Genomic DNA, 21,603 nt, shown 5'->3' on the forward strand with positions numbered 1-21,603 from the left:
TTGCAAATTCCACATGCTTTCTGCACAGAGATCAGGCCATCAGCCTTGTTTATTCACAAAAGAGATGTCTTCTTTAATGGGCTACCAGGCTTTGCCTTATGTAATTCCTTGTTCCTGAGAAGAGGAACTGATGAAGGGAACTGGATTAAAATGGTAGCTAAGGTCCCTAATTCTCTAGATACTTCTCAGCCAGCCAAGGGAGGGTCCTTCCAAGGAGTCTGGCTCCCTGTGGGCTCCCTGTGTGTATGCTGCCATTGCCGTTCAGTGAATTGCAAGACTAAAGGCAGCAAAACTCAAGCTTTGTTTGATTTTCTTTGCATTTATGACCTTCTAGTCTGGTTGCTATGAGGGGAACTTGCTCCACAAGTGAGGAGATGATAAAAACTACTGTGTAAGTTAATGTTAAGAAAATGCACATATTCCCAATACTTATATCAGACAAGCAGGCATCATGAGCAAGTGCTTCTATCTGGATAGGAATGGCTCATTCTTGGAATACTAATAAAGGTTAAGCATCTCCACTTACAACCTGAGGGTGATGAAATTCTATTCACATAGAAGTCCTTGAGTGTTTTAACCTAATTTGGCCTGGTTTTCCCTTAGAAGACATAGGAAGTGCATGGGAAATCATTACTTAAAAAAGCTACAAACAAAAGAGATGAGTCAGATCTTTGCCAGCATCCCAGCCTGTACCAGGCTGCCGTTGGACAGTCATGAGAAAGTTGTGAGGCAGCAGCCAGAAACCTACAGTGAGCTGTAAGGTTGGACAGAACACAGCTCTGACAGGCATGGCACAAGCTGACCTTCTGCAGTGATCACAGCCATTCCTTACACAAAGGCACGATGCTCTCAAAACCTGGAGCAAGAGTGTCTCAGACCAACACTGAAATGCACATGTCAAAATTATTTTCACAGTGAAGAAATGAAAAACCAAGTTGGCTTGTCAGGGTGGAGGGCTGCTGACAGCCACTGCACGCCGCTCTGTGCTCTCTGCAGTCTGGCTGAATGATGCCCCAAGCCCAGCTGACTGGTGGCTGTTTTGGCTGCCCAAGGCTGCAAAAGGGACACATGCAAGGGAGGGATCAGCTGATGGACTTGGCTTTTGTTGCATACTAACCACAGAAAGCTCTCACTACTGTGCCAGAGGAACAGGCTGCAGGAGCCACTCTGGATTTAAGGCCAGTCTGTGTTAGAGATGAAATAAAATGTGTTACAGGAAGGGTCTACATTTGGTTTATTTTCACTTTCAAAACTCATCTACAAAATTGACAGGTTGAGCAATATGAGCCTTTAGGGACATTTCCACCAACTGCACCCCCACTGTTGACTTTTTTTTTATTCTGGTCTCTGCCAGAACAGGACAAAAGGCTTCAGAACAACAAAATAAACTTTGAAATTGCTTGGCTGTTTTAGGGAGCTTAAGATTACAAATGCCTGTGGGCTACAGACTTTGGAGAGAAACTTTGTGCTAGCATGCACTGATTTGTCTAAATACAATACAATTAATCATCAGATTGGACAAAATCTCTGTGATGATTCATCAGCTATTTTTTTTTTCAGATTTTTTTATAAAGGCCAGGAAATTTTCATTGTTTTAGGTAATTTTCTTTGTAAATTGTAGGCTGCTGACGAGTACCCTGTGGTAATAATGAAAAAATAATAGAAACCAAGCACAATCAACTATTAGTGAAATCTATACAGAGACTTACAAGGCAATAAATCTATAATTTAAATACAGTAAGAGATTTCATTTCAAATGATCTGCAACATGAATAATTTCATTACTACTATAAATGTCCTTGCTGTTATCACCATATATTTTAGGTAGGAAACCCAAAATTCAGTGTGGAAGCCAGAAGATGCAGGCTTCAAGGTGCAACAATGAAAGATTCACTATCCACACTGGGAAATCTCCATGATCCCAAGAGATTGAGAGCTGCTAAGCTGTAGAAAACTGTCAAAGATCGGGCACAGGGAGATTAAAGTGAGCACATATGAGTGCAAGCTGTAGCTCTCCCCATGCTCTGGCACAGTCCACTCCCTGCCACAGCAGGAAGGTCCAGACCACAGCCTAAAGCAAAGCTTTTGGATCCATCTCCTATCTGCCAAATTATTAACACCCACCACTATTTTTAGCAGGGCCTTTTTTCCCAGGAAACAAGCAATTATCCTGTGTCCTCTCATACCTGTTAGCCCATTTCAACAAATTTATCAGAAAGGCAAAGGTCTCCAAGATGTTTGTTCCCATACCCTTTTATGAAAATTACTGTTGAGATAAAGAGAAAAGATAAAGGGGTTCATGCCCTCACCACTCTGGGGAGGGGAACATAGACCTTACAATGACAATTTTCCTGACAGCTGCCCAAAAACACCATTTGCAGCTGCACACAACATGTGCTGCTTCCCACCTAGTGCCTACTTTAGTGCCTACTCAGCCCTTGCTAACAAAGCCTTAGAGCTCTCCTGGGCTGCAAGAATAAACAGAAGGCAGAGAAAAGGAGGAAAAAGGTGACTGTAGAGGGAACCAAATAAAAAACCAGAATGGTTATGGGGCAGGATCAAAAAGGTACAGATAGGAAATCAGAGGGGACAGCAAACAGAGCACTGAAAGCTGTGCTCACTGTTCCCTAAAGAAGAGGTGAGGGAATGGGAGGAGCACAAGCTGCTGTGGGGGGCTATGGTGAAGCACAGGTGGATGTGAAAAAAGGATGAAGGGGATGTGGAAAGGAACAGAAGGTTTCACAGATATGAAATGTTAGGGGACAGTGGACAGAAACCAGGAGGAATCCCGGATTTATCAGTTCTGCTAGTCAGGCATCAGCCTAAAGAATGAATATCCGTTCCTAGGGGGAAGCTGATGGAGAAAGACCAGCTCAGCACTTGTTGTTATTGGTCATTATGCAACAATGTGAAAAGGCAAGCGGGTTGGAAGCAGGTCCCCAGTGGATCTCTGCTGTCCACATTCTAGGATTAAGGCACGAGGCAAGCAGACCCATGTTGCTCTTGGCTTATCATGAGCTGCTTTTCCCTACTGTATTCTCAATACTGGATACTCTGGTTGAACCAGAGAACAGCCAAGTCATAGCATAATTTGGGGATTAAATCTTCCTTGTATTTTAAAACTTGACAACCCCAAATTTCCCAGTGTCTTTTCCAGCAGTGGTGTTACAATACTGTTTAGGAGGGCCTCCGAGGAGGTCTGTGCGTGTGAGGGTCAGGCTGCTGGAGCCAAGGACTGGGTAAGAGCCAAACAGGTCTGCAGTATGGGGTCTGACTCTGGCTAATCCCAGATGCCCCTTCTTGCTAATGTGCAGGAGGGAGAGGGAAAGACCAGACTGCCTTCTGTCACCCACAAATAAATTTACAGATGCAGTTTGGTAAAGACCAGGCATTGAAGGTAGGGGTAAGTTTGCACCATCCAGGGATTCCACCAACCAGCAAGAGTGGGCATTTCCCAAATTCAGTAACCTTTGCTGCATTTAAGGTCATCATGCTCATGGGGTTTGATATTCTTTGTTCAAAAACAATTTCAAGTGTAGGAAAATTTGACTTAGCCCTGATTTTCCTCTGCCTTTTTGGAGGTTCTGTCCTACACCTGACTGTGTGCTGGATCCTGGAAGTATCTCAGTATAACTGGAAGATTATAGGATTACAAAGAGAAACAGGCTGAGATGGTCAATCAGTGCTGTTGCTCAGTTGATTTTGACCAAGGAGCCCTTATCTGTTTCACTGCTAAGCACACAATGTATTCTGTTTTACTTGATAGTGCAGAGGTTAAGGTGGGACCGAAAACCCCTGGGAAGTTAAATTAAGTCCTACCCTGATTATATTTCCTTCCTGCGCTGTGCAAATTCTTCCAGGACCCACACCTTCCCTTTTAAAATACACTGCAGGGAGTCCCAAGAATGATTACAGAATTAGAACAAAGTTTGACAAAGAAAGATTATTTTGACAATATTAGAGAAAGTAGCTTCCAGATAAATGAAATATAATTGCTTTTAGTGAATCCATCTAATAAAAAAAAAATCTAACTTTTGCTATAAATTGCAGCAAATACAGAAAGTAACGGCAGCTTTTATATTAATTCTTCCATAATCAGGTCATAGAATCTTAGGCTCTTGGAACTGTTTGGTCTGAAGGCGACCTTAGAGATAATCAAGTCATGGCAAACCATCTAATCATGGCAAACCTCTTGCCGTGGGCAGGGACACCTTTTCCTACACCAGGGTGCTCAGAGCCCCATCCAGCCTTGAACACTTTCAGAGACAGGGTATCCACAGCTTCTCTGGGCAACCTATGCCAGTGCCTCATCACCCTCACAGTCAGAAACTTCATGTATTTGACCTAACCCTACCTTCTTTCAGTTTAAAACCACTGCTCCTTATCCTATTACTACATGCCCTCGTGCAAGCCCCTCTCCAGCTTTCCTGGAACTGCAGGTGCTGTAAGGTGTCCTTCCCTTCTCCAGGCTGAACAAGCCCAGCTCTCTCAGCCTGTCTTCACAGGAGAGCATCTCCAGCCATCTGAGAGTCTTTGTGGCCTTCTCTGGACTCTCTACAACTGGTCCATGTCCTTCTTGTGTTGGGGGCCCCAGGGCTGGACACAGCATCACAGGTGGGTCTCACCAGAGCAGATAGAGGGGAGAATCACCTCTCTTGCCCTGCTGGCCATTCTGCTTTTGATGCAGCCCAGGACACGGCTGGCCTTCTGAGCACAATCCATGCCTGTTCCACAGCCCAATGGATACTGCTGTGCAAGGTTTTCAGGACAGTCAGCACCATTTCCCCTCAAATTTACATCCTGGTATTCATTATTCTACATAATTCTTCTCCCTCCTCCCTGTCTTTGGCATTTTTTGTTTGAGGTGGGGTTGTTTCTTGTGGCAGCAGCACAGATTTATGCCAGATCAAAGGAGAACACATTCTCTTGCATTTCCTTCACCAGGTCAGCCTCTTTCTTTTGGACAACTCCACCTCTTCCTTCGAGCTTCTCCTGGTAATTTAGGGAATTTCAACAGACTTAGACCTAAATCACCTCTGACAGGAGCGGAAAGCCTGACCTTCATAAATTAACGTGAGATTTGCTGTTAACTTCTGTAGGCGTGACGTTTTCCTCATGCCCATGAAAGTTTATCATGGTTGTTAGAGCCAGTGCATACACATTTTTCTTAAGAAATGTGAGGAAAAGAGAGAGAGAGAAAGAGAGAAGACTGGAGACATGGAACAAGGAGCACTGACTGTTTTTCTAATGAAAAGATGGAGCTAAGTCCTTTTTCACTCCCTTTTTCACTCATTGCAATGTAGGAACCGTGTTACAGCCTCACAACACCAAGAATGTCCATCCCATTCCCCAGCCTGCATGGAACCTCAGAGCAGGACCAATACAGCAGCTCTTCTCTCTGTAAGCCCACAAACCAATCTGTGCTTGTCTCCACATTTTGAAAAACACTTCAGTGAAGTGGGAACAGAGAAGGGACAAGGATGGGGTACAGCACACTGAAAAGGCTTGCCTGAAGAAAGTGGGGGGAGAGAGAGCAATGGGAACCTTTGAATTACTTTGCCAGCTCTCAGAAGTTCCAAACAGGTTGAGCTATTTTCAGCAGCTTTGGGCTCCCTCTGCATGAACTACTTTCTCCTCACCTATTCCCAACATGGCCTTCACCGCCTCATTCAATAATCTTGTCCCTTACCAATGACTGTCTCCCACCTATGTGCCCTGACAGCCTCTTCAGGCCTTCCTGGCTACTCACGGTCTCTGTGAGGGTTTCCACATTCACTCTCTCCCCTTCAGTCAGTCACAAGACCAGTCTTTGGCCGGCTGTGGCAATGTTACCCAAACACACTGTTAAACACATTCTCCTTCTCATGCACTGACTTCAGCTGCCTCTGCAAGAAGGCTGAACCAGGCTGGGGGCAACAAGAGAAGTTATGATGACTGGTGGTTTTACAAGAAGTAGAGATTGTCTAAAGGGGTTACAAAACAAACTTTCAGGACAATAATCCAAACCCCAGTTTTCCCACTCACTTCTGGTCTCCAATGTTTTATAGAAGAGGGAATGGAGACAATTCTGTGGTTAGGGACATGTCTGTGGGATTACCACTTATGTTCTAATTCCATTTGACTTGGTCTTAAAGTGTCCAAAAATGACAGGTAACTTTCTCTCTTTCCCTCCTTTCCCATCTGCTGCTCAGACAGCACAACACCACAAAAAATAGTCACTGATCAGAGCCAGACCTGCTGACAAGACAATTCTGTAGATTGACTGATGTTTCATTTACTCATTTTTCATCAGACACACAGATCATTATTCTGTCAGACCTAATTTTCACACCATCTGCATCCTGTTAGCTTTCTCCAGGTTCAGCTTAATCCCAACATGTTTTGCAGTGTTCTGCAAGCAGTTCTTAAGGATATTTATGTTTATAGGAAAAAAAAGTGAACTTAGGCAAGTTTTTTCTGTCCCCATAGCCATTCTCCAATGGTGATACAATCACCTTTTCCAGCCCTACTCTCAGGGGATGCCAAAAGCTTTTGAGGAGCAGTTGACAACTTTTTACTTTCAAATACCACTGTGTTTATGAATTAACTACTGTCTTGAGAGACTGTGGTCTCATGCCACTGTAATGAACTACCCCTCACCATCACAGAAGAAATAAACCTCTAATTCCATGCCCTAAACTTCCTCTTAACTATCTTTTTGTGAAGATACTAAAACGATACTTTCAAAGGTACTGTCACAATTAAAAAGAGATCCTCAGGCTTAAAACATACCTTTTAAATAGCATTGCACATGTTCAGTCCTGTGCTCCATAAAGACCCCCACAGTACTCATTAACTGCATGTTACATTAAAAAAAGAGCAAAAAAATCGAAATACTACTATGCACATTTTTTGGTAGAGGCTTTGTATGCTTACTCTAAAGCAAAAACAACTCTCAAGCACAGTCTGAAAGCTTATGGGGGTGGTAGAAGCATTTTCTAAGGAAATGGTGACTCTGTCTGTTAACAGGATCAAAGAACCAAGATTCCTCCTTCCTTCCTTCATTTAGTGTCTCAAAGTTGCAAGCCCTGCTCTGTTATATTTCATTCTTTCCTTCTAGCAAACTTCTGATGTGTATGAGGGGTTCCTGAGCTTTGAAAAGCAAACACTTCATGTCTTCCTTGGATACCCTAGGATAGCCTGTCATTTGCTTAAGGCCAGTTTTGTTATCACTGCTGCTGAATGTAAGCAAACCTGCTCTCCCCACTCCTTGAGCAGCTTGCTTCAGCTTCAGCACAGCAGCACAGCTCCTGTCCAGGTGGAAGTGAACTGGCTGTTTGGATTACTGCCAGCCTGGCCCAAAAAGGACTTGGATCTGCCCAGATTTATCCTTGAAACATCATTACACAGCAGCATGGACATCTGTAGAGGCACTGGAGTGATGGGAGGGAGGAGTGAAGGATGCCAGGGTTGGATTGCAGGAGACAGTCTGCAAAGCTGCACATGTGCAGACACAGGAGCTGAAGCTGTACAACTCTGCAAGAAATCTCCCTTAAGTCTGAATCATCCTTGATCATCCTACACTGCAACAGATATATTCCTTATATGGAACAAGTCTTGCTACCTTGGGACTCTTTATTTTCAGTCGCATCCTTTGGCCTTGACCATGTGCAAACATCTGGGTCCCCTCACCACCTTTACAGAACTTGCGAGTCAAAGAGGACAATGGATTATTGCAACAAAACTGCAACCACAAGACACAAAATGAGGAGGAGCATAACCTGAGAGGTCCCAAAGAAGTGAGCATGTTTGCCTATCTAGTCCTATACTCCTCCTGTTACTGTCCACAGCTGCAGACAGAACCTGCGCTTAGGAAGACTTCTCTCTGGACATGTTACTTTTCTTTTGTGCTTATTTAACATGGTTTGATCATACAAAAGAGATTGTGACAGGCTTCTTAATCATTACTGCAGTGCTATTGCTTAGTACTTTAACCTGTACTTACAAATTACATAATAATTTATATTTCTTATTTCAAAAAATCAAAATACAAAATGAAACTGTACTTTAGCCTGAAGGCTGTAATGCTTATTACATGGCTTTAAATAAACAAATATTGTTAAATCACCAGGGAGCTGGCTGGAAAACAAGATAGGAAAAATGTATTCAAGATAGACACCTTCCAGCAAAAACTGCATAGTTCTTAGGCAACAGTGCATGAATGTAATTTTTATAAATGTTATGGCTCCACCTCTATTTCAGTCATTTTAAACCTCTGAGGCTTAATCACAGTGGAAGAAGTCTGAGGTCAATGGAAAAAAAAATCCTGCCTGAAGGATTTAAAGCAAGTAGTAAAGAGAAAGGCAGTAGGAGTTGGGGAAGGCAGAGAACCTGCTGGGGCATCAGGAGCAATGCCTTCAGGCCCATCAGAAGAAGTGGGGAAAGTGTAGGCATCATAGATAAGCATGAGAACAGCTAAATGCCTAGAAGTATTTTTGTTCCTAGCAGCTCTTTTCTAGTGTTAAATATAGAAAACCTGTTCATTTACACTGCTGGCTGGATAGCTTTTTGAAAGAAAGGAACATCAGGTGTCTTATTCCATTTGGAGCAGATAAATCTTCTAGCAGGGAGTATATGCTGGAGCCCTGACCTGGAAGGAGAACTCTGTCCACTGGCCCCATAAAAGTGCAGGTTAGAGAGATTTACCCTTTAAGGGTTTGTATATAAAGACTAAGAAAGGGAAGAGAAGCCTTGAGTCCTGCAATTACAACAGTATCTGACAAACAAAGCCTGCAGGCATGTTAACATAGATAAACATGCTCTGATGAAGGATTCTGAGAGAAGCCCTGCTGGACATCTTGGGACTGTTTTTAGATGCTGTTGTACAAGAGCTGCTTTGTAAGAAAGTTACATGCACTGTGATCCTTCCAGGCTCAACCTTCTAGTATAAAGCCAAGCACTAATGGGGCTGAGAAAGATCCCAGCATGGGGAAGAAGCTGACTGCATCCAAAGGTTGCTGCTGCTGTGGCCACAGACAGACTGCACAGTAAGCTGTGCTATGTGGGCTTTGCTATGTGGAGCACAATGTGGGGTTTAAAAATGGAGATTTTAGCAGAAGTATTGGCATCCTATCTTGAACTACGTGTCTTGCAGGCCAGCTCCTAATGTACATAATACGCTCCAGGACAGAAAATATATCCTCCAAGACAGTAAGAGTCAGATTGAAAGAAATAGCACATATATACACTTCCCATTTTAGTCTCATCACTTTACATGATATAACAGCTCTTTTATTTTCACAATAAAAACATTAGTCTACTAAAACAACTTGATTACATCCAAATCTGAAGCTAGGCTGGAATTAATTCTCTATCTTCAGGGAAACAAACTCCCCACCACAGGAAATCCAGTGTACCAAGGACATGGTCGTTTGCTCTTTCCTGAAGAAGCCATAGGCTGGAATCCAGAAGTGACCCAGCCCAAATTTAGCAGCAAAACTGTTGGAATATGAGAACAGACATTCCTATCACATTAGTAAAATAATGTGGATTTAAAACATGAGAAAGACAGGAGCTACAGGAAGGGGAATTCTCCAACAGAAACAACTGCAGAAAGAGTTCACCATGTGGAAAGACATCCCTGCTTTCCTGAAGATAACAATGGATGGAAAATAAAAGAAGCAAAGCTCCCAAATATTGTTTTAACTTATTGCAAGGTAAAGGCAGCCAGGAGGCAAAGACACAGTGGGTGTACAGCAGCAATTGCTGCATGAATATTGATTACCTGAGAGTCAGCAGCTGCTGCATTAATATTGATTAGCTGAGAACCAGCAGTGTGCCCTTCTCTGCCTGACAGTTCTCACAGCTCCTGGAGACACAATCTGGGCTGTCTTATCTCTGATACCTTTAACTCATGCCCAGAAGAAGTTAGTGTCCTCCCCCCATAAAAAATGCAGATCCTTCTCTGGCTTCCTCATACACACTGAGGAGGAGGAGGGGATAAGATCAAGGCTTGGATAGATGAATGACTTTTCCACAGCCCAGCAGATCCACAAGTTGCACATCAAGGCCCAGAACACAATCACCTGGTGCAGACACGAGCCAAAAAGCAGTCATGAGGAGCAGCTCACATGAAGGAATACACTGGCTTTATTGGGAATTTTCATCACAAGCAAGCATGTTTGCCAAGATAATCTTATACCTAAAATGCTATTAATTATCTTGTCTACACAGCCCTTACCTCTTTGAGGTGTGCCTCAGGGACCCCCCGTGACCTAGAGTCAGTAGAACTTGCCTCAGCTGCCCCATCTGTAGCACCACCCTCAGCTGAAACTGGAGTCAAACCTCATGCTTGGGAAATGCTTTGAAAATGATATTATTCCATTCCTTAACTTTGCAGATTTCTATTTCAAAAGCTTAAATGTTCATCTGACGACTGGTACACTTCAAGGACCAAAAAATTTAAAAGCCTACAAAGAAAACTGAACCATACCATTGAATTTTCAGGCTAGGTTAAAATGTACTTCAAAAAGCTAACAAGGGATTTATCTAAGCATTAATCATTAAAAAGAATTATGCAGAATGGGGTCTTCCAACATGGTACAGAGTGCTTAATGTTGCATGAATTTATACAGTGACTGTTGTGAGCAGAGAGGGAGGCACTGATGCAGAGCATCATCTATGAAGATGATTCTAGTGGGGTAGTTTGTGGAAGTGCATACAAAAGTTCAAAATCAGCACAGTGTATCCAAACCCCAACAATTACTCAAACAGCATTGCAGAGGGCACTCGGTGCTCCTGAGACAGCAGATGGGGAGGGGCGCAGCCCTAAATTCAGCAAGCTGTTTGGGGACTGTACAGCACTGTTTGAGAACAAAACCACTCTGTTCACTGTTTATAGGAAGAAGTCAGGGCTATTCTCGACTCCCCAACTCATCATCAAATGTACACACACGAAGCTGCTGGCTGGTTCACTTTTTGATGAGCGATTGAGTTTTAGATGTTTTGGGCCACCCACATAAAGATGGTGTCCATACAAAAGAAACATTCACATGAAATGAAAAAACTGCAAACGCAGTCTCTTCACTCACCGTGGTCTCCTGAAAGCCAAACCATACTGCTGACAAGCCAGGCCAACTGTTGGGGTGTAAACTATGGGCATGAATTTCTCGATATCAGAAGTCAGCAGTCGATAAAAAAGCTTCTCATTTCTGTCTTGCAATGTCATAAGAATAATGTACCTTTAAAGTAATAAAAACAAGTTACACATCAGTATTTATGGTAGTTCATAGTTTCACAACAAGCAGTCATTGGCTCACTCAGTATGCACTCAGTTCTCCCAAGCCCTGACACTCCTTTGTGCCACATCATAAGCAAGTACTTGGAGTAAAATTTCCCAGAGGGCCTGGTCAGCTCCACCACCCTCAGTGACAGCTTGCAATGACTCACTCAGCAGGGCTGGGCGTCACACCCATGCACAACCTTAGAATTTTGTAATTTGCATCAAAAGGCATCACACACAGCTATCAATACAGAATTTTCAAGATTAACATGGATATTTGCAACACAGAAAAGCCAGTGCAATTGGTCTACAGGATAAGAGTCCTACTGCCTCAGTCCTCAGATCAATGGAGGTGAGGTGCAAACCCTACTGTTTGCAGCTGAGAGAGACGGAGGTGCAAACCCTACTGTCCTCACAGCAGGAATCAAACAGAATTTTCCATCAGTAACCCTGATGAACAATACTGGATACAATGAAAACTCAAAAGATTAGCCAATACAATATTGCTTCTTTTTTTTTTTTTTTTTTTTTTTTTTTTTTTTTTTTTTTTTTTTTTTTTTCCTAACACACTGTCAGGTTTTTTTTCTGTTCTTCCATCCAGTGTTTTAGTGAATGTATTGGGGAGCACACAGAGAGGTACATCAACTACATGTGTTCCCTCTACCTTCAGTGCCCTGCTTCTTTCTTGCAGCCAAAGTACACCAGAACTCTCCAAAACTAGAGTGGTAGAAAAAAGTAACATCAGTGACCTGTTGGAACAGGTCCAGAGGAGAGTCATGAAGATAATCAGAGGGCTGGAGCACCTCTCCTATGAAGACAAGCTGAGAGAGTTGGCATTGTTCAGCCTGGAGAAGGGACAGTGCTGGGGACATCTAGCAACTTCCAGTATCTAAACAGGGCCCAAATAAAAGCTGGAGAAGGACTTTTTACAAGGGCAGGTATTGATAGGACAAGAGGGAATGGCTTCAGACTGAAAGAGGGTAGGTTTAGATTAGATATTAGGAAGAAATTTTTGAGTGTCAGCATGATGAGGCACTGGCACATGTTGCCCAGAGAAGCTGTGGATGTCCCAGCCCTGTCCCAGCCCTGTTCAAGACTAGATTGAATAGGGTTTGAGCAACCTGGTCAAGGGGAAGGTGTCCCTGCCCATGGCAGGGGGTTTGGGCTTACATAATTTTTAAGGTCCCTTTAAACCTGAACTACTCTTAAGATTCTGCTGCTGGAGAGTATGGAGAGCTGGAAAAAAGTGACTCAGAGGGAAACATGTACATTGAAGCAGAATCCACAAGTTTTCCTCGAGGCTTTAAAGAACAGAAAAGTAAAGAGGAAAGGGAGAGGAAATAAGATGTTTTTGACATACTTGTCTAGATCATTAGATTGCTTTTCAAAGTTTTTTATCACACGAAGGAGTTGAACATCTTGGCTCAGGAAGCAAGGAGGAATGAGGCCATGAATTCCCAGCTGTAGCCTTTCTTTAAGTGTAAAAGCCATTCCCTGGGAAGAAAAAAGAGAGGCACATTCAAGTGGCATAATATGCACTACCAACTAGGATATCCAAGAAGAAAGCAAGCAACAGCATGCAGCCCCTGTGGGCCTGGAGGCAGTCCTGCCCCACAGGGAGTGTGGGTCCAGACCACCCAGACCTGCAGCTTCTGGATTTGCTGTCCAACACCAGTAATGCTGTAAAGACTCACACTCTTTTGCCATCTGAATTTGGTTTATTTCTATAGTGTTTTTACACATATTTTTAGTGTTTCTTTCACTTCATACTCTTTTTATGATACTTCATTAGCTCATGCCTGCTAGTTTCCATGGCCTTCCTGGAAGCCCAGTGATCATACTCCTTTACAAATCCCACAACGTGTAGAATCATGGAAGCATTTAGGTTGGAAAAGACTTCAAACTTCATCAAGTTCAACTGTTAACCCAGCACTGCCAAGTCCACCTCTAAATTATGTCCATAAACACATCTACATGTTTTTTAAACACCTTCAGGTATGGTGACTCCACCACTTCCCTGGGCAGCCTGTTCCAATGCTTGACGACACTTCACATGAAGAAATCCTTCCTAGTATCCAATACAAAACCTTCTTGGTGCAATTTGACACTGTCTCCTCTCATCCTATTTATCACTTGTTATTGGGGAAAAGAGACTGACCTGACTACAACCACCTTTAGGTGGTTATAGAGAGCAACAAGGCCCCTATAAAGCCTCCTTTTCTCCAGGATAAACACCCCCAGCTTCCTCAGCTGCTCCTCATCAATTTTGTGCTCCAGACCCTTCCCCAGCTCCGTTGCCCGTCTCTAGACACACTCCAGCCCCTCAGTGACTTTTTGGTAGTAAGGGGCCCAGAACTGGACACAGGATTGGAGGTGAGGCCTCACCAGTGTCAAGCACAGGGGACAATCCCTGCCCTGCTCCTGCTGACCACACCATTGCTGATCCAGGCCAGGGTGCCATTGGCCTTGCAGGACCCAGCACTTCACTTTGTGGAACTTAATACAATTTGCCTTGGCCCATCAATCTAGCCAGTGCAGATCCCTCTGCAGAGCCTTCCTGCCTCCATCAGATCAACACTTCCACACAACCTGCAAGTGGTGCAGATGCTGGCAAAAATGTTTGTAAAACTATCAGCAATGCCAAGGAACCCATGCCAGGACAGAGGGAAGGACTGAAACGAATTTTCCTGTTTGCCAGATCCATGCTTTTTACATACATGCTGTGACACTCCTTTAATCAGAAAAATGTGCACTAGCACAAATTAAATGAAAAAAAGTCTTCATATATTTTAGAAAAGTTATTCAGCCTCCAGGATAGCTGAAAACAATCTTTATCTCACAAGCATTCTCATAGGACTTTTCTGCTCTAAAATAAGATAGAGTCAAATATTTTCAAAAATTGCTGTAAGAGCATAACAGAGAGAAACTGTTCCTCTTCCAGCCAGCAGATGAGGAGTCAGCAGTTGCCTCGGAGGCAGGAGGCCAGGATTCTGCTGCCAAGCCCAGAAACAGCATTGAGCCCTCCATGGTCGTTGTTGAACGTTATACCCAGGACATGTCTGTTTCTGCTGAAATGACTGACATTTCTGACAGAAATTTCCTTCCTGGACAACAGCAACTTTCCCTCAAATGAGTTGCATAGCAGAACTGGTACATTCCCACAAGATAAAGTTTGAGTTTTTGTAAGTAATCATTTCTGAATTAAAAAAGAGGCAATAAGTTCTCATCAGAAAACTTGTAATCATCTGCATTCTCCAGGCTGGAGACTTCTGAAGTACTAGACTAAGATCAACACTGGACATCAGCTTGGCATCAGTATTTGGCTTTACATTAGCAATATTAGACCACAGCAGGGAAAATACAGCTACTGTCAATGTCTAAGTTTATCTACAATGAATGGGTAAAAAATAATACTATTTCAAACCATTTACTTCCTGTGACCTTTGCACATGGAAGACAGATAATGAGGGACAGAAATATTTGTCAATAAATACTCTACTTGCTTGTTTAGAGAAAGTCACATCAAAGATTGGCCAATCAAGGTTCAGACCTGCCCCCTGCTCATACCCTAGCACAGAAATGAAGCAAGCAAACACAGTAAACCAGCAGTGGTTACTCTTCAGAAAAGGCAGAAACACAGTATCATAGCCGTTTCTGCATCCAACCACTCAAAATCTTCTTGTGGTAATTTTTCAATAGGAAATAAAGTCCTTTCAGTGATTTTCCACACAATAAAACAGTGAGAAGTTTTAGTATTTCATCAAATGATCACACATCCAACACAAGAAAAACTTTCTGCATTTCAGCTCATTTCTATTCAAAAAGGTACCACGACGCCTTACAGAAACAAGAGCCTGAATGGCCACTACAGTAACCCTTTCTTGTTTTCTGTCTTGGGCTCTGCCTAAATGACATCTCCAACCATTCCACAAGACCAGGAGCAGCTCAAACTTCTCCAACAGCCCAAGCTGTTTAAACACAACCACAGTTGTGCTCTTAATAGTCCCAGGCTAAGCATGGCAATAGCGACACACAACATCTCTAACTCACTGCCTTTACTGCAGCTCTGCATTTATCTGAATGAGCTATACCAGTATAAGCATCTTCATACTGGAGCAATTGCAGACACGTGTGATGAGGAACCTGCTGCTTCCACAACCAGTTAAATCTCCAAAACACTTTTCAGTACAGAGCTGGTCCATTATCCAGTGCCTCCGTGGCAGGGGTGGGAGTGGTACAGAAATTGCCAGCTCTAACATTAAGGTTGCTTTCTGAAGCTTCTGTGAAAGCCCAGGAGTAGGACCCCATGGTGAGGTGGTTATATTCACTGAAACAGCACAGCGTGAAATGAATCTGGAAACACATTCTGCCCCAGATCAAAAGCTCAAATTCACTGAGGTATTGCTATGTTTAAGATTAAAGCTTTTAGAATTGTTTTTTTTTTAAGCCTGTCTGAAAGCCATATTGTACCTCTCTTTTTCTGGTCTTGAAAGGTCTAATGATTAGATGATGGGCCACAACCTTGCAGAGCTAAAGCCAGGTGCTGCAATTCAATTTTAAATGTATTGGAAATGAGTTGGCATGGAGAGGGCAGATGCTATGTCACCAACCAAAAACAAAGGCAAAAATATCAGCTGCCCACCATGCTTCACGCTACATGGAGGCTAAGTGAGGGGTTTTGTTCTAAATAAGGCTTGCTGCAAATAACCTCAAATGCTTCTGTTTTCTTACTGCTGACAGCACCAAGACTGTTACGTGTCAGGTCCCTCTGTGCAGTTCAATCCTATAAAAGCCACTTATTTTGTAAACTGAAGGGTGAAGCCAGTTCACAGATAATGATTAGTTTTATCACTGCCTGCACTTTATAGCAGCGAGAAGGGGTTGTTTCACTCAGGGCTGGATACAAGCAGGGGGAATGCTGGCAAGGCTTGTGTTTATAATTTACTCGTTATAGATCAGCCTTCGGTAAGTGGGAATAAAGACACAAATGAAAGTTCCTATGGTATCAGAAAACTACTTTTAATGTAATGGGTGCCTAATCAGGGGCTGAATTACTCTTTACCTAATGTAGAACATCCAGAGTCCAGTGTAACTCAGATAATCTCCAGCTCCTGAGCATTTTTTTTGGAGCAAAGCTTTGGCTTACTGCATCTATCCATATCCCTGTGCTCTAGAGAGCAATGAACAGCCACAGCACAGGGAAGGCTGTGGGACTTCTTGGATGGCCAGTCCAAGGGGTTCATGCAGTTTATACTGTCCCAGGCCATTGCCCTCTGTGACGCTGGGACTCCAGCTGCAGTTCTCAGGAAACCTTTGGGACCACATCCTTCATCCATGCAAGTGAAAGCTGGTTTGGCAGTCTCTGAGCTGAGTAAACAAGTAAACATCCCCAACCCTCTGGCAACAGTCCCTGCAACTGGGAACTTCCTAGTCTGACTAGAGCAGAGTGCTGGAAGGGCACACTGGGGAAATACAGACACACAGGGATCGCCACTGCAAGCTGCAAGAACAGGTGCAGTTATTCTATTTCTCCTTTACAACTAGTATGTTAGCAGCCAGGCTAAGGAAGACCTAACAGGGAACTCAACAAGTTTATTCTGTATAGATTTTTTTCCTGTAATGTATTTTCCATATATTCCCATAATGTGTTTTGCACCTGTCCAGTTTTATGGTAGGGATGTACTTTGACTATCTGCAAGCAAAAGTTCCTTCCATAAGGGGTTAGCATCAGAAGCTAAACTAATCCCCACTGAGACTGCACATGGGCTGGGGAGCAGAGAGCAACAGCAAAAAACATCTATTTTCTACAGGGAGAAAGACTTTTCTACAGAGATCAGATCCTACAGTGACCTCCTTGACTCCATCTGACTTGATAAGCTTCCTCACAGTGTTCCTTCTCAGCGACTCCAGCTTCTCTTCCTGGTGTGGATGGACTGACAGGTACTGAACTCCACGCTGGGAAAAGCTGTATTGAAAATATTTGCAAAAAAAAGAGTGAGGGAGGGACATCAGAGCAGCAGTTCTTTGTTTTCTCCTTTTAAGTCTTGTAGCTTCATATTACCTTTTATTTAAATGTGTTTTGCTCTTAAGCTTAGGAAAAACCCAAACCTGTGATGCTTTGGGATATGGGGAAGACATCTCTGAAACCTGGAAAGAAGAACCCCCTCTATGTCTTCTCAGCAATTACTGCCGGGCAAACCTTTTGTTGACTCTTCTCACACTGCACTCTTCTCCCAGTGCCTTTTTCTCTTTCTGAGTTTGCAGTTACTGGTTGAAAAATCCCTCACTCTCAGCCATCGCCTTTGTCACAAAATGATATAATAGTGGTTTTCTAATCCTTTCATGTTGTTCATCCTTCCTCTCCCACAGGGCCTGGGAACACTATTAAAAACTCCAAGACGAGGGTAATTAAGCAACTCAACTTTGTATTCATTTTAGTTCCTGGAGAACCATCTTTAATGAGGTCCTCTAATTCAATTACAACGTAAGTTGTCCCTACTATTAATGAGGTTTTACCAGCAACTCTTTTCTTTTGTGCAAGTAACTTTTTTTCACTGGATTACGTTTCTATTATTCTTCTCAGTGACTTTTGATTTACACAAATGTACGACTGAGCAGAACTGGAAGATGACAAAGCCCCCGTGCCAGAGGGACCTGATCCTGCACAGTTTCATCTCACAGAAGTAACCACTTTCCTGGTGAGGATTCTACTGCTGCAAGATGTGTTAGGTTCCCAGGCAAATGCTGCAAAGCTCGCTGTTCTCACGTGTTGCAGGAGGTTTTCTTCAATAAATAAAACTCATAAGGGAAATGTCTTCAGAGATTTGTTCATTAATCCATAGGGAGAACTGCAGTGCCAAACTCCTCAAGCCCTGCACTGTGATTTCAGACTGCAGTGGTACAGCTCTATTACCAAAGTTAGTTGAGAACTAATTATGATTTCCTGCAGTTTGTCAGCTCCAGGGCAGCAATTCATCCTCCATATCAAAAAAATAAATGAATCTATTTGCTACAGACTTAATGTGTTTTGTCTGCAAATAAGTTTCTGTTGCATTGAGAAAAGCAGATTTTTAAAAGATGAATGACACAAAATTCCCCAAAGAACAGCTTGTTTGGCACACTTGCTTCTTCCCACAAAAGCAATGTTAAGATCCTCACAAAGTTCTAGCCAAGCTAATGGGAATATTTCTTTGGCTCTGTGGAGGGAAAGATAAGTCTTTTGATTTTGACTAGATTCACAAATGTGTTTATATGTTTACATACAAGCTTCAGTGTCTTTTGGTAAAGGAGAAAAGTTAAATCACTTCAGGGAAAACAAGACTACCATATACAGAAAAATGTGTTGGCATGGGGAAGAAAAATCCCAGAGAAATCCTGAGAAATTATGAAGAGCAATAGAGCAGTGCAGAATCCCAAATGGTGGGGGACACATGGTGCATGCAAACAAGTGAGTACAAGACCATTCCTGCCTGGATCAACCTAAATTATGAAGCACTTGTTGGTTTCCCTCTCATGTGTAGCAAAATATTGCAGACAAGGGTGGCCTGATGGAGTAAGCACCAATGAGGACATCAAGTTTTGGGCTACTGCCAAGCTGTTGGGCAGAACCCTGAGGGAAACCCCAAATTATCAGTTCCTCACCAAAATATCCCATGTAATCCTGGCACACAGATTCTGGTGGATTGCCCCTCCTAAATCCAAAGCAAAGGAAGACTCTCTGGTACCTTCCCTAATAAATTCCCTAAATAATTCCACATCAGCTTTACACCTACAACTGTCACAGCTTTTCATGCCAATTAGTGAGTGAAACAAGCTAGTCCAGGACAGAAATGTATCAGCCCATGTCTCAGCTAAGGGGGAAGCTATTATTTCTCTTCATGAAGAAAGGGGGCAGGGTAAAATCAGTTTCTGCAGGCAGTTTGCCAAGCACTAACCCAAATATTTCAGTTACTGTGATCTTGGAGACACTTTTCTCCCAAATATAATGTTGCCACTAGACAGGAAGAATGTAGCACAAATGACAATGCTTGCTTTCCCAAGCCTGTGAAAACCACCCATCATCATCAATTTGAAAGAGCAAGTATGTCTGAGAAGAAAGATCAAGGCAATCCTAAGGTTTAAATGTGATCCAAAACATTAAGAAAATACAGTTTTAAAAGCCAGTTTTACAATGTCTGGAAACTTCTCCCACTGTACATGCAGCTGATCATGTGAGTTGTGGCTGCATACAATTTGTGTCTGGTGCTACTGAGAGCAGTAACTTCCTTTTGAAGTCCCTTTTGAGTAAATCACATAAAATGAGACTTTTGCACTTACTGCTTGCACACAAACTGCACCATGCTGTAGGTCTGGAGCGTGGGAGCCTATCTGCAATTTGTATCTCTTTTGCTACTGCCACCCCAGCAAATGGGGCTGCTCCAAACATAGGCTGCAGCTGTATTACAGTTCATGGATAATTGCTGATGCTGTATTCTGTTAAACAACACTGAAAAACATTGCTTCGGCCATAAAATTAGCTGTTTCACAAGAAAACAGCTTGGATGGAAGCTGAATAATCTGAGTGAAAGTAAGAGTAATTTTGTTACTGACTGTACCAGAGATATTTTCCCTGCTGTAGCATTCCAATGTCCTTGTCACTGTCCTCCTTCACATGCTGCTTCTACCAAAGCTCTGTAGAAAGGAATCATAGCAGCAGCTTCTTGAGCATTACCAGATGCTCTTTGCACATCCTTGTCTAATCCAGGAGAAGCAGGCTTGGCTCCTGAACCAGGATTTTGATAGCTGTGCAAGGAGATCTAACACGTCGGCTTCGGAACATTTGTGATGTTTACAAAACATTCAGATACCCTCTCAGATAAAGGATTCTAGAGAAATGCAATGTTGTCTTTTAAAAATCAGGAACAAGAGAAACACACAAGGCTCTAACTAAGAAATTTGCCATCTTAGTAAAACAAACACACTAGAAAAGACACCCTGAGCTCTCATTTAATGATAAAACCACCACTCGAAGGCAGCTAAACATGCAGGTAAACAGAGAGCACCCCACAGGAAATCTATGTGAGCTTTCATTTCCTATTGGAGTAATTTGCACAACTTTTGTTTTTCCCTAGCTGCTTCTGCAGTCCTGCATGGCAAGGTCACTGATGGACTTCAACCCAGGAGCTTGTGCTGTCAACAGAGAAACCATCCTCCAGTGCAGTGCCCATTGGCACTGGAACACACCAGAGGCATACAGCAATCAAGAGTGTCCAGCTTCCCTTTGGAGATCTTTGTGCAGTCCTCATTTGGAATCTCACCTTAGAATTTAGCTGTGTGCCATGCTGGGATTTTTCTTCCCGCTTCTCACCCTTCCAGAGATTCAACCTTCCAGTAATTCAACCTTCGTCTCTCAAGGCATTAAGCTAGTTGCTTTCTTCTCTTTACTCCAGCATTTCTACAGCTGCATTTCACAAAACCCCTTTATAAGACTGACAGGTAGCTAAAGGTTTATATGCACATACACAAATATGTGTGTGTGTGTGTGTGTGTGTGTGTGTGTGTGTGTGTACATATATACAAAAACTTAGCCCCAGTGCATGTTCTTTTCCAATCCAGCTTCCAGCCAGTCCCAAATGATCTCCATGCTGACCTCAGGGGCCTGTCTCTTTGCCAAGCACATGTTTTTTCCTAAGCATACATGGGCCCTCTAACTGTCCAAACTACTTTTGGCACCACCAGGAGAGTAGCTGGCCTATCATGACTACGCTAGGACTCATCCCCTTGTCCTCCTTGTCTGAACACTTTACTTCAAATTTTTTATTTCTTTTAATGCATAGAGGAAAAAGGAAGATGCATGAAGTGCTCACATACATGCAGTCTGACCCTCTGTCTCCAGCTCTCATCACCTCTGTGTGCACTCTCCCTGCTTTGCTTACTGACAACTGGATGTGAGCTGTTGCTAAATCCTGGGCAGTTGAATGCTCAGCACTTGGCACACCTGGCTCTGACACCAAAGCATCTGGGCTGCAATTTCTACAGAAACGCAATACAAAATGATACATCCTTTCTATCAAACTTCTCCTTCAGGACCTCTAAATATTCTTCCAATTATACAGTCCTTTTATTTTGCACTTTGCTCCTCAAAATTTCAGTTCTATTATTTCCATATGGTGTGAGTACACTATGTCCAAATATTCCAGGTGACAAAATACCACTAATTTCATACCAGTGTTTTAATTTTTATGACTTTCTCAAGACTGAGCTTAACCACTTCAAGTTTCAAAAGCACACGCTGCTCTATAAGCTATAAATCAAATACCTAATAAAGCTCCTGAGATTTTTTAGAAAGAAAGTTCAAAAATAAA

The 21,603-nt window shown here is 42.8% G+C and overlaps 1 protein-coding gene across 1 annotated transcript in view; it reads right to left on the minus strand.

Moving 5' to 3' along the window:
- The window catches only part of ME3 (malic enzyme 3), a 117,850-nt gene that overhangs the window by 41,139 nt on the left and 55,108 nt on the right, over positions 1-21,603 (minus strand). Inside the window, exons 2-3 of the mRNA XM_058825039.1 lie at positions 12,621-12,754; positions 11,070-11,219 (exon numbers count right to left, since the gene is read on the minus strand). Coding sequence (XP_058681022.1) covers positions 11,070-11,219; positions 12,621-12,754 — 284 coding nt within the window. The remainder of the gene's footprint in view (positions 1-11,069; positions 11,220-12,620; positions 12,755-21,603) is intronic.

This window comes from Ammospiza caudacuta, chromosome 2 (genome assembly GCF_027887145.1).
Source record: "Ammospiza caudacuta isolate bAmmCau1 chromosome 2, bAmmCau1.pri, whole genome shotgun sequence".
Classification (NCBI taxonomy): Eukaryota; Metazoa; Chordata; class Aves; order Passeriformes; family Passerellidae; genus Ammospiza; species Ammospiza caudacuta.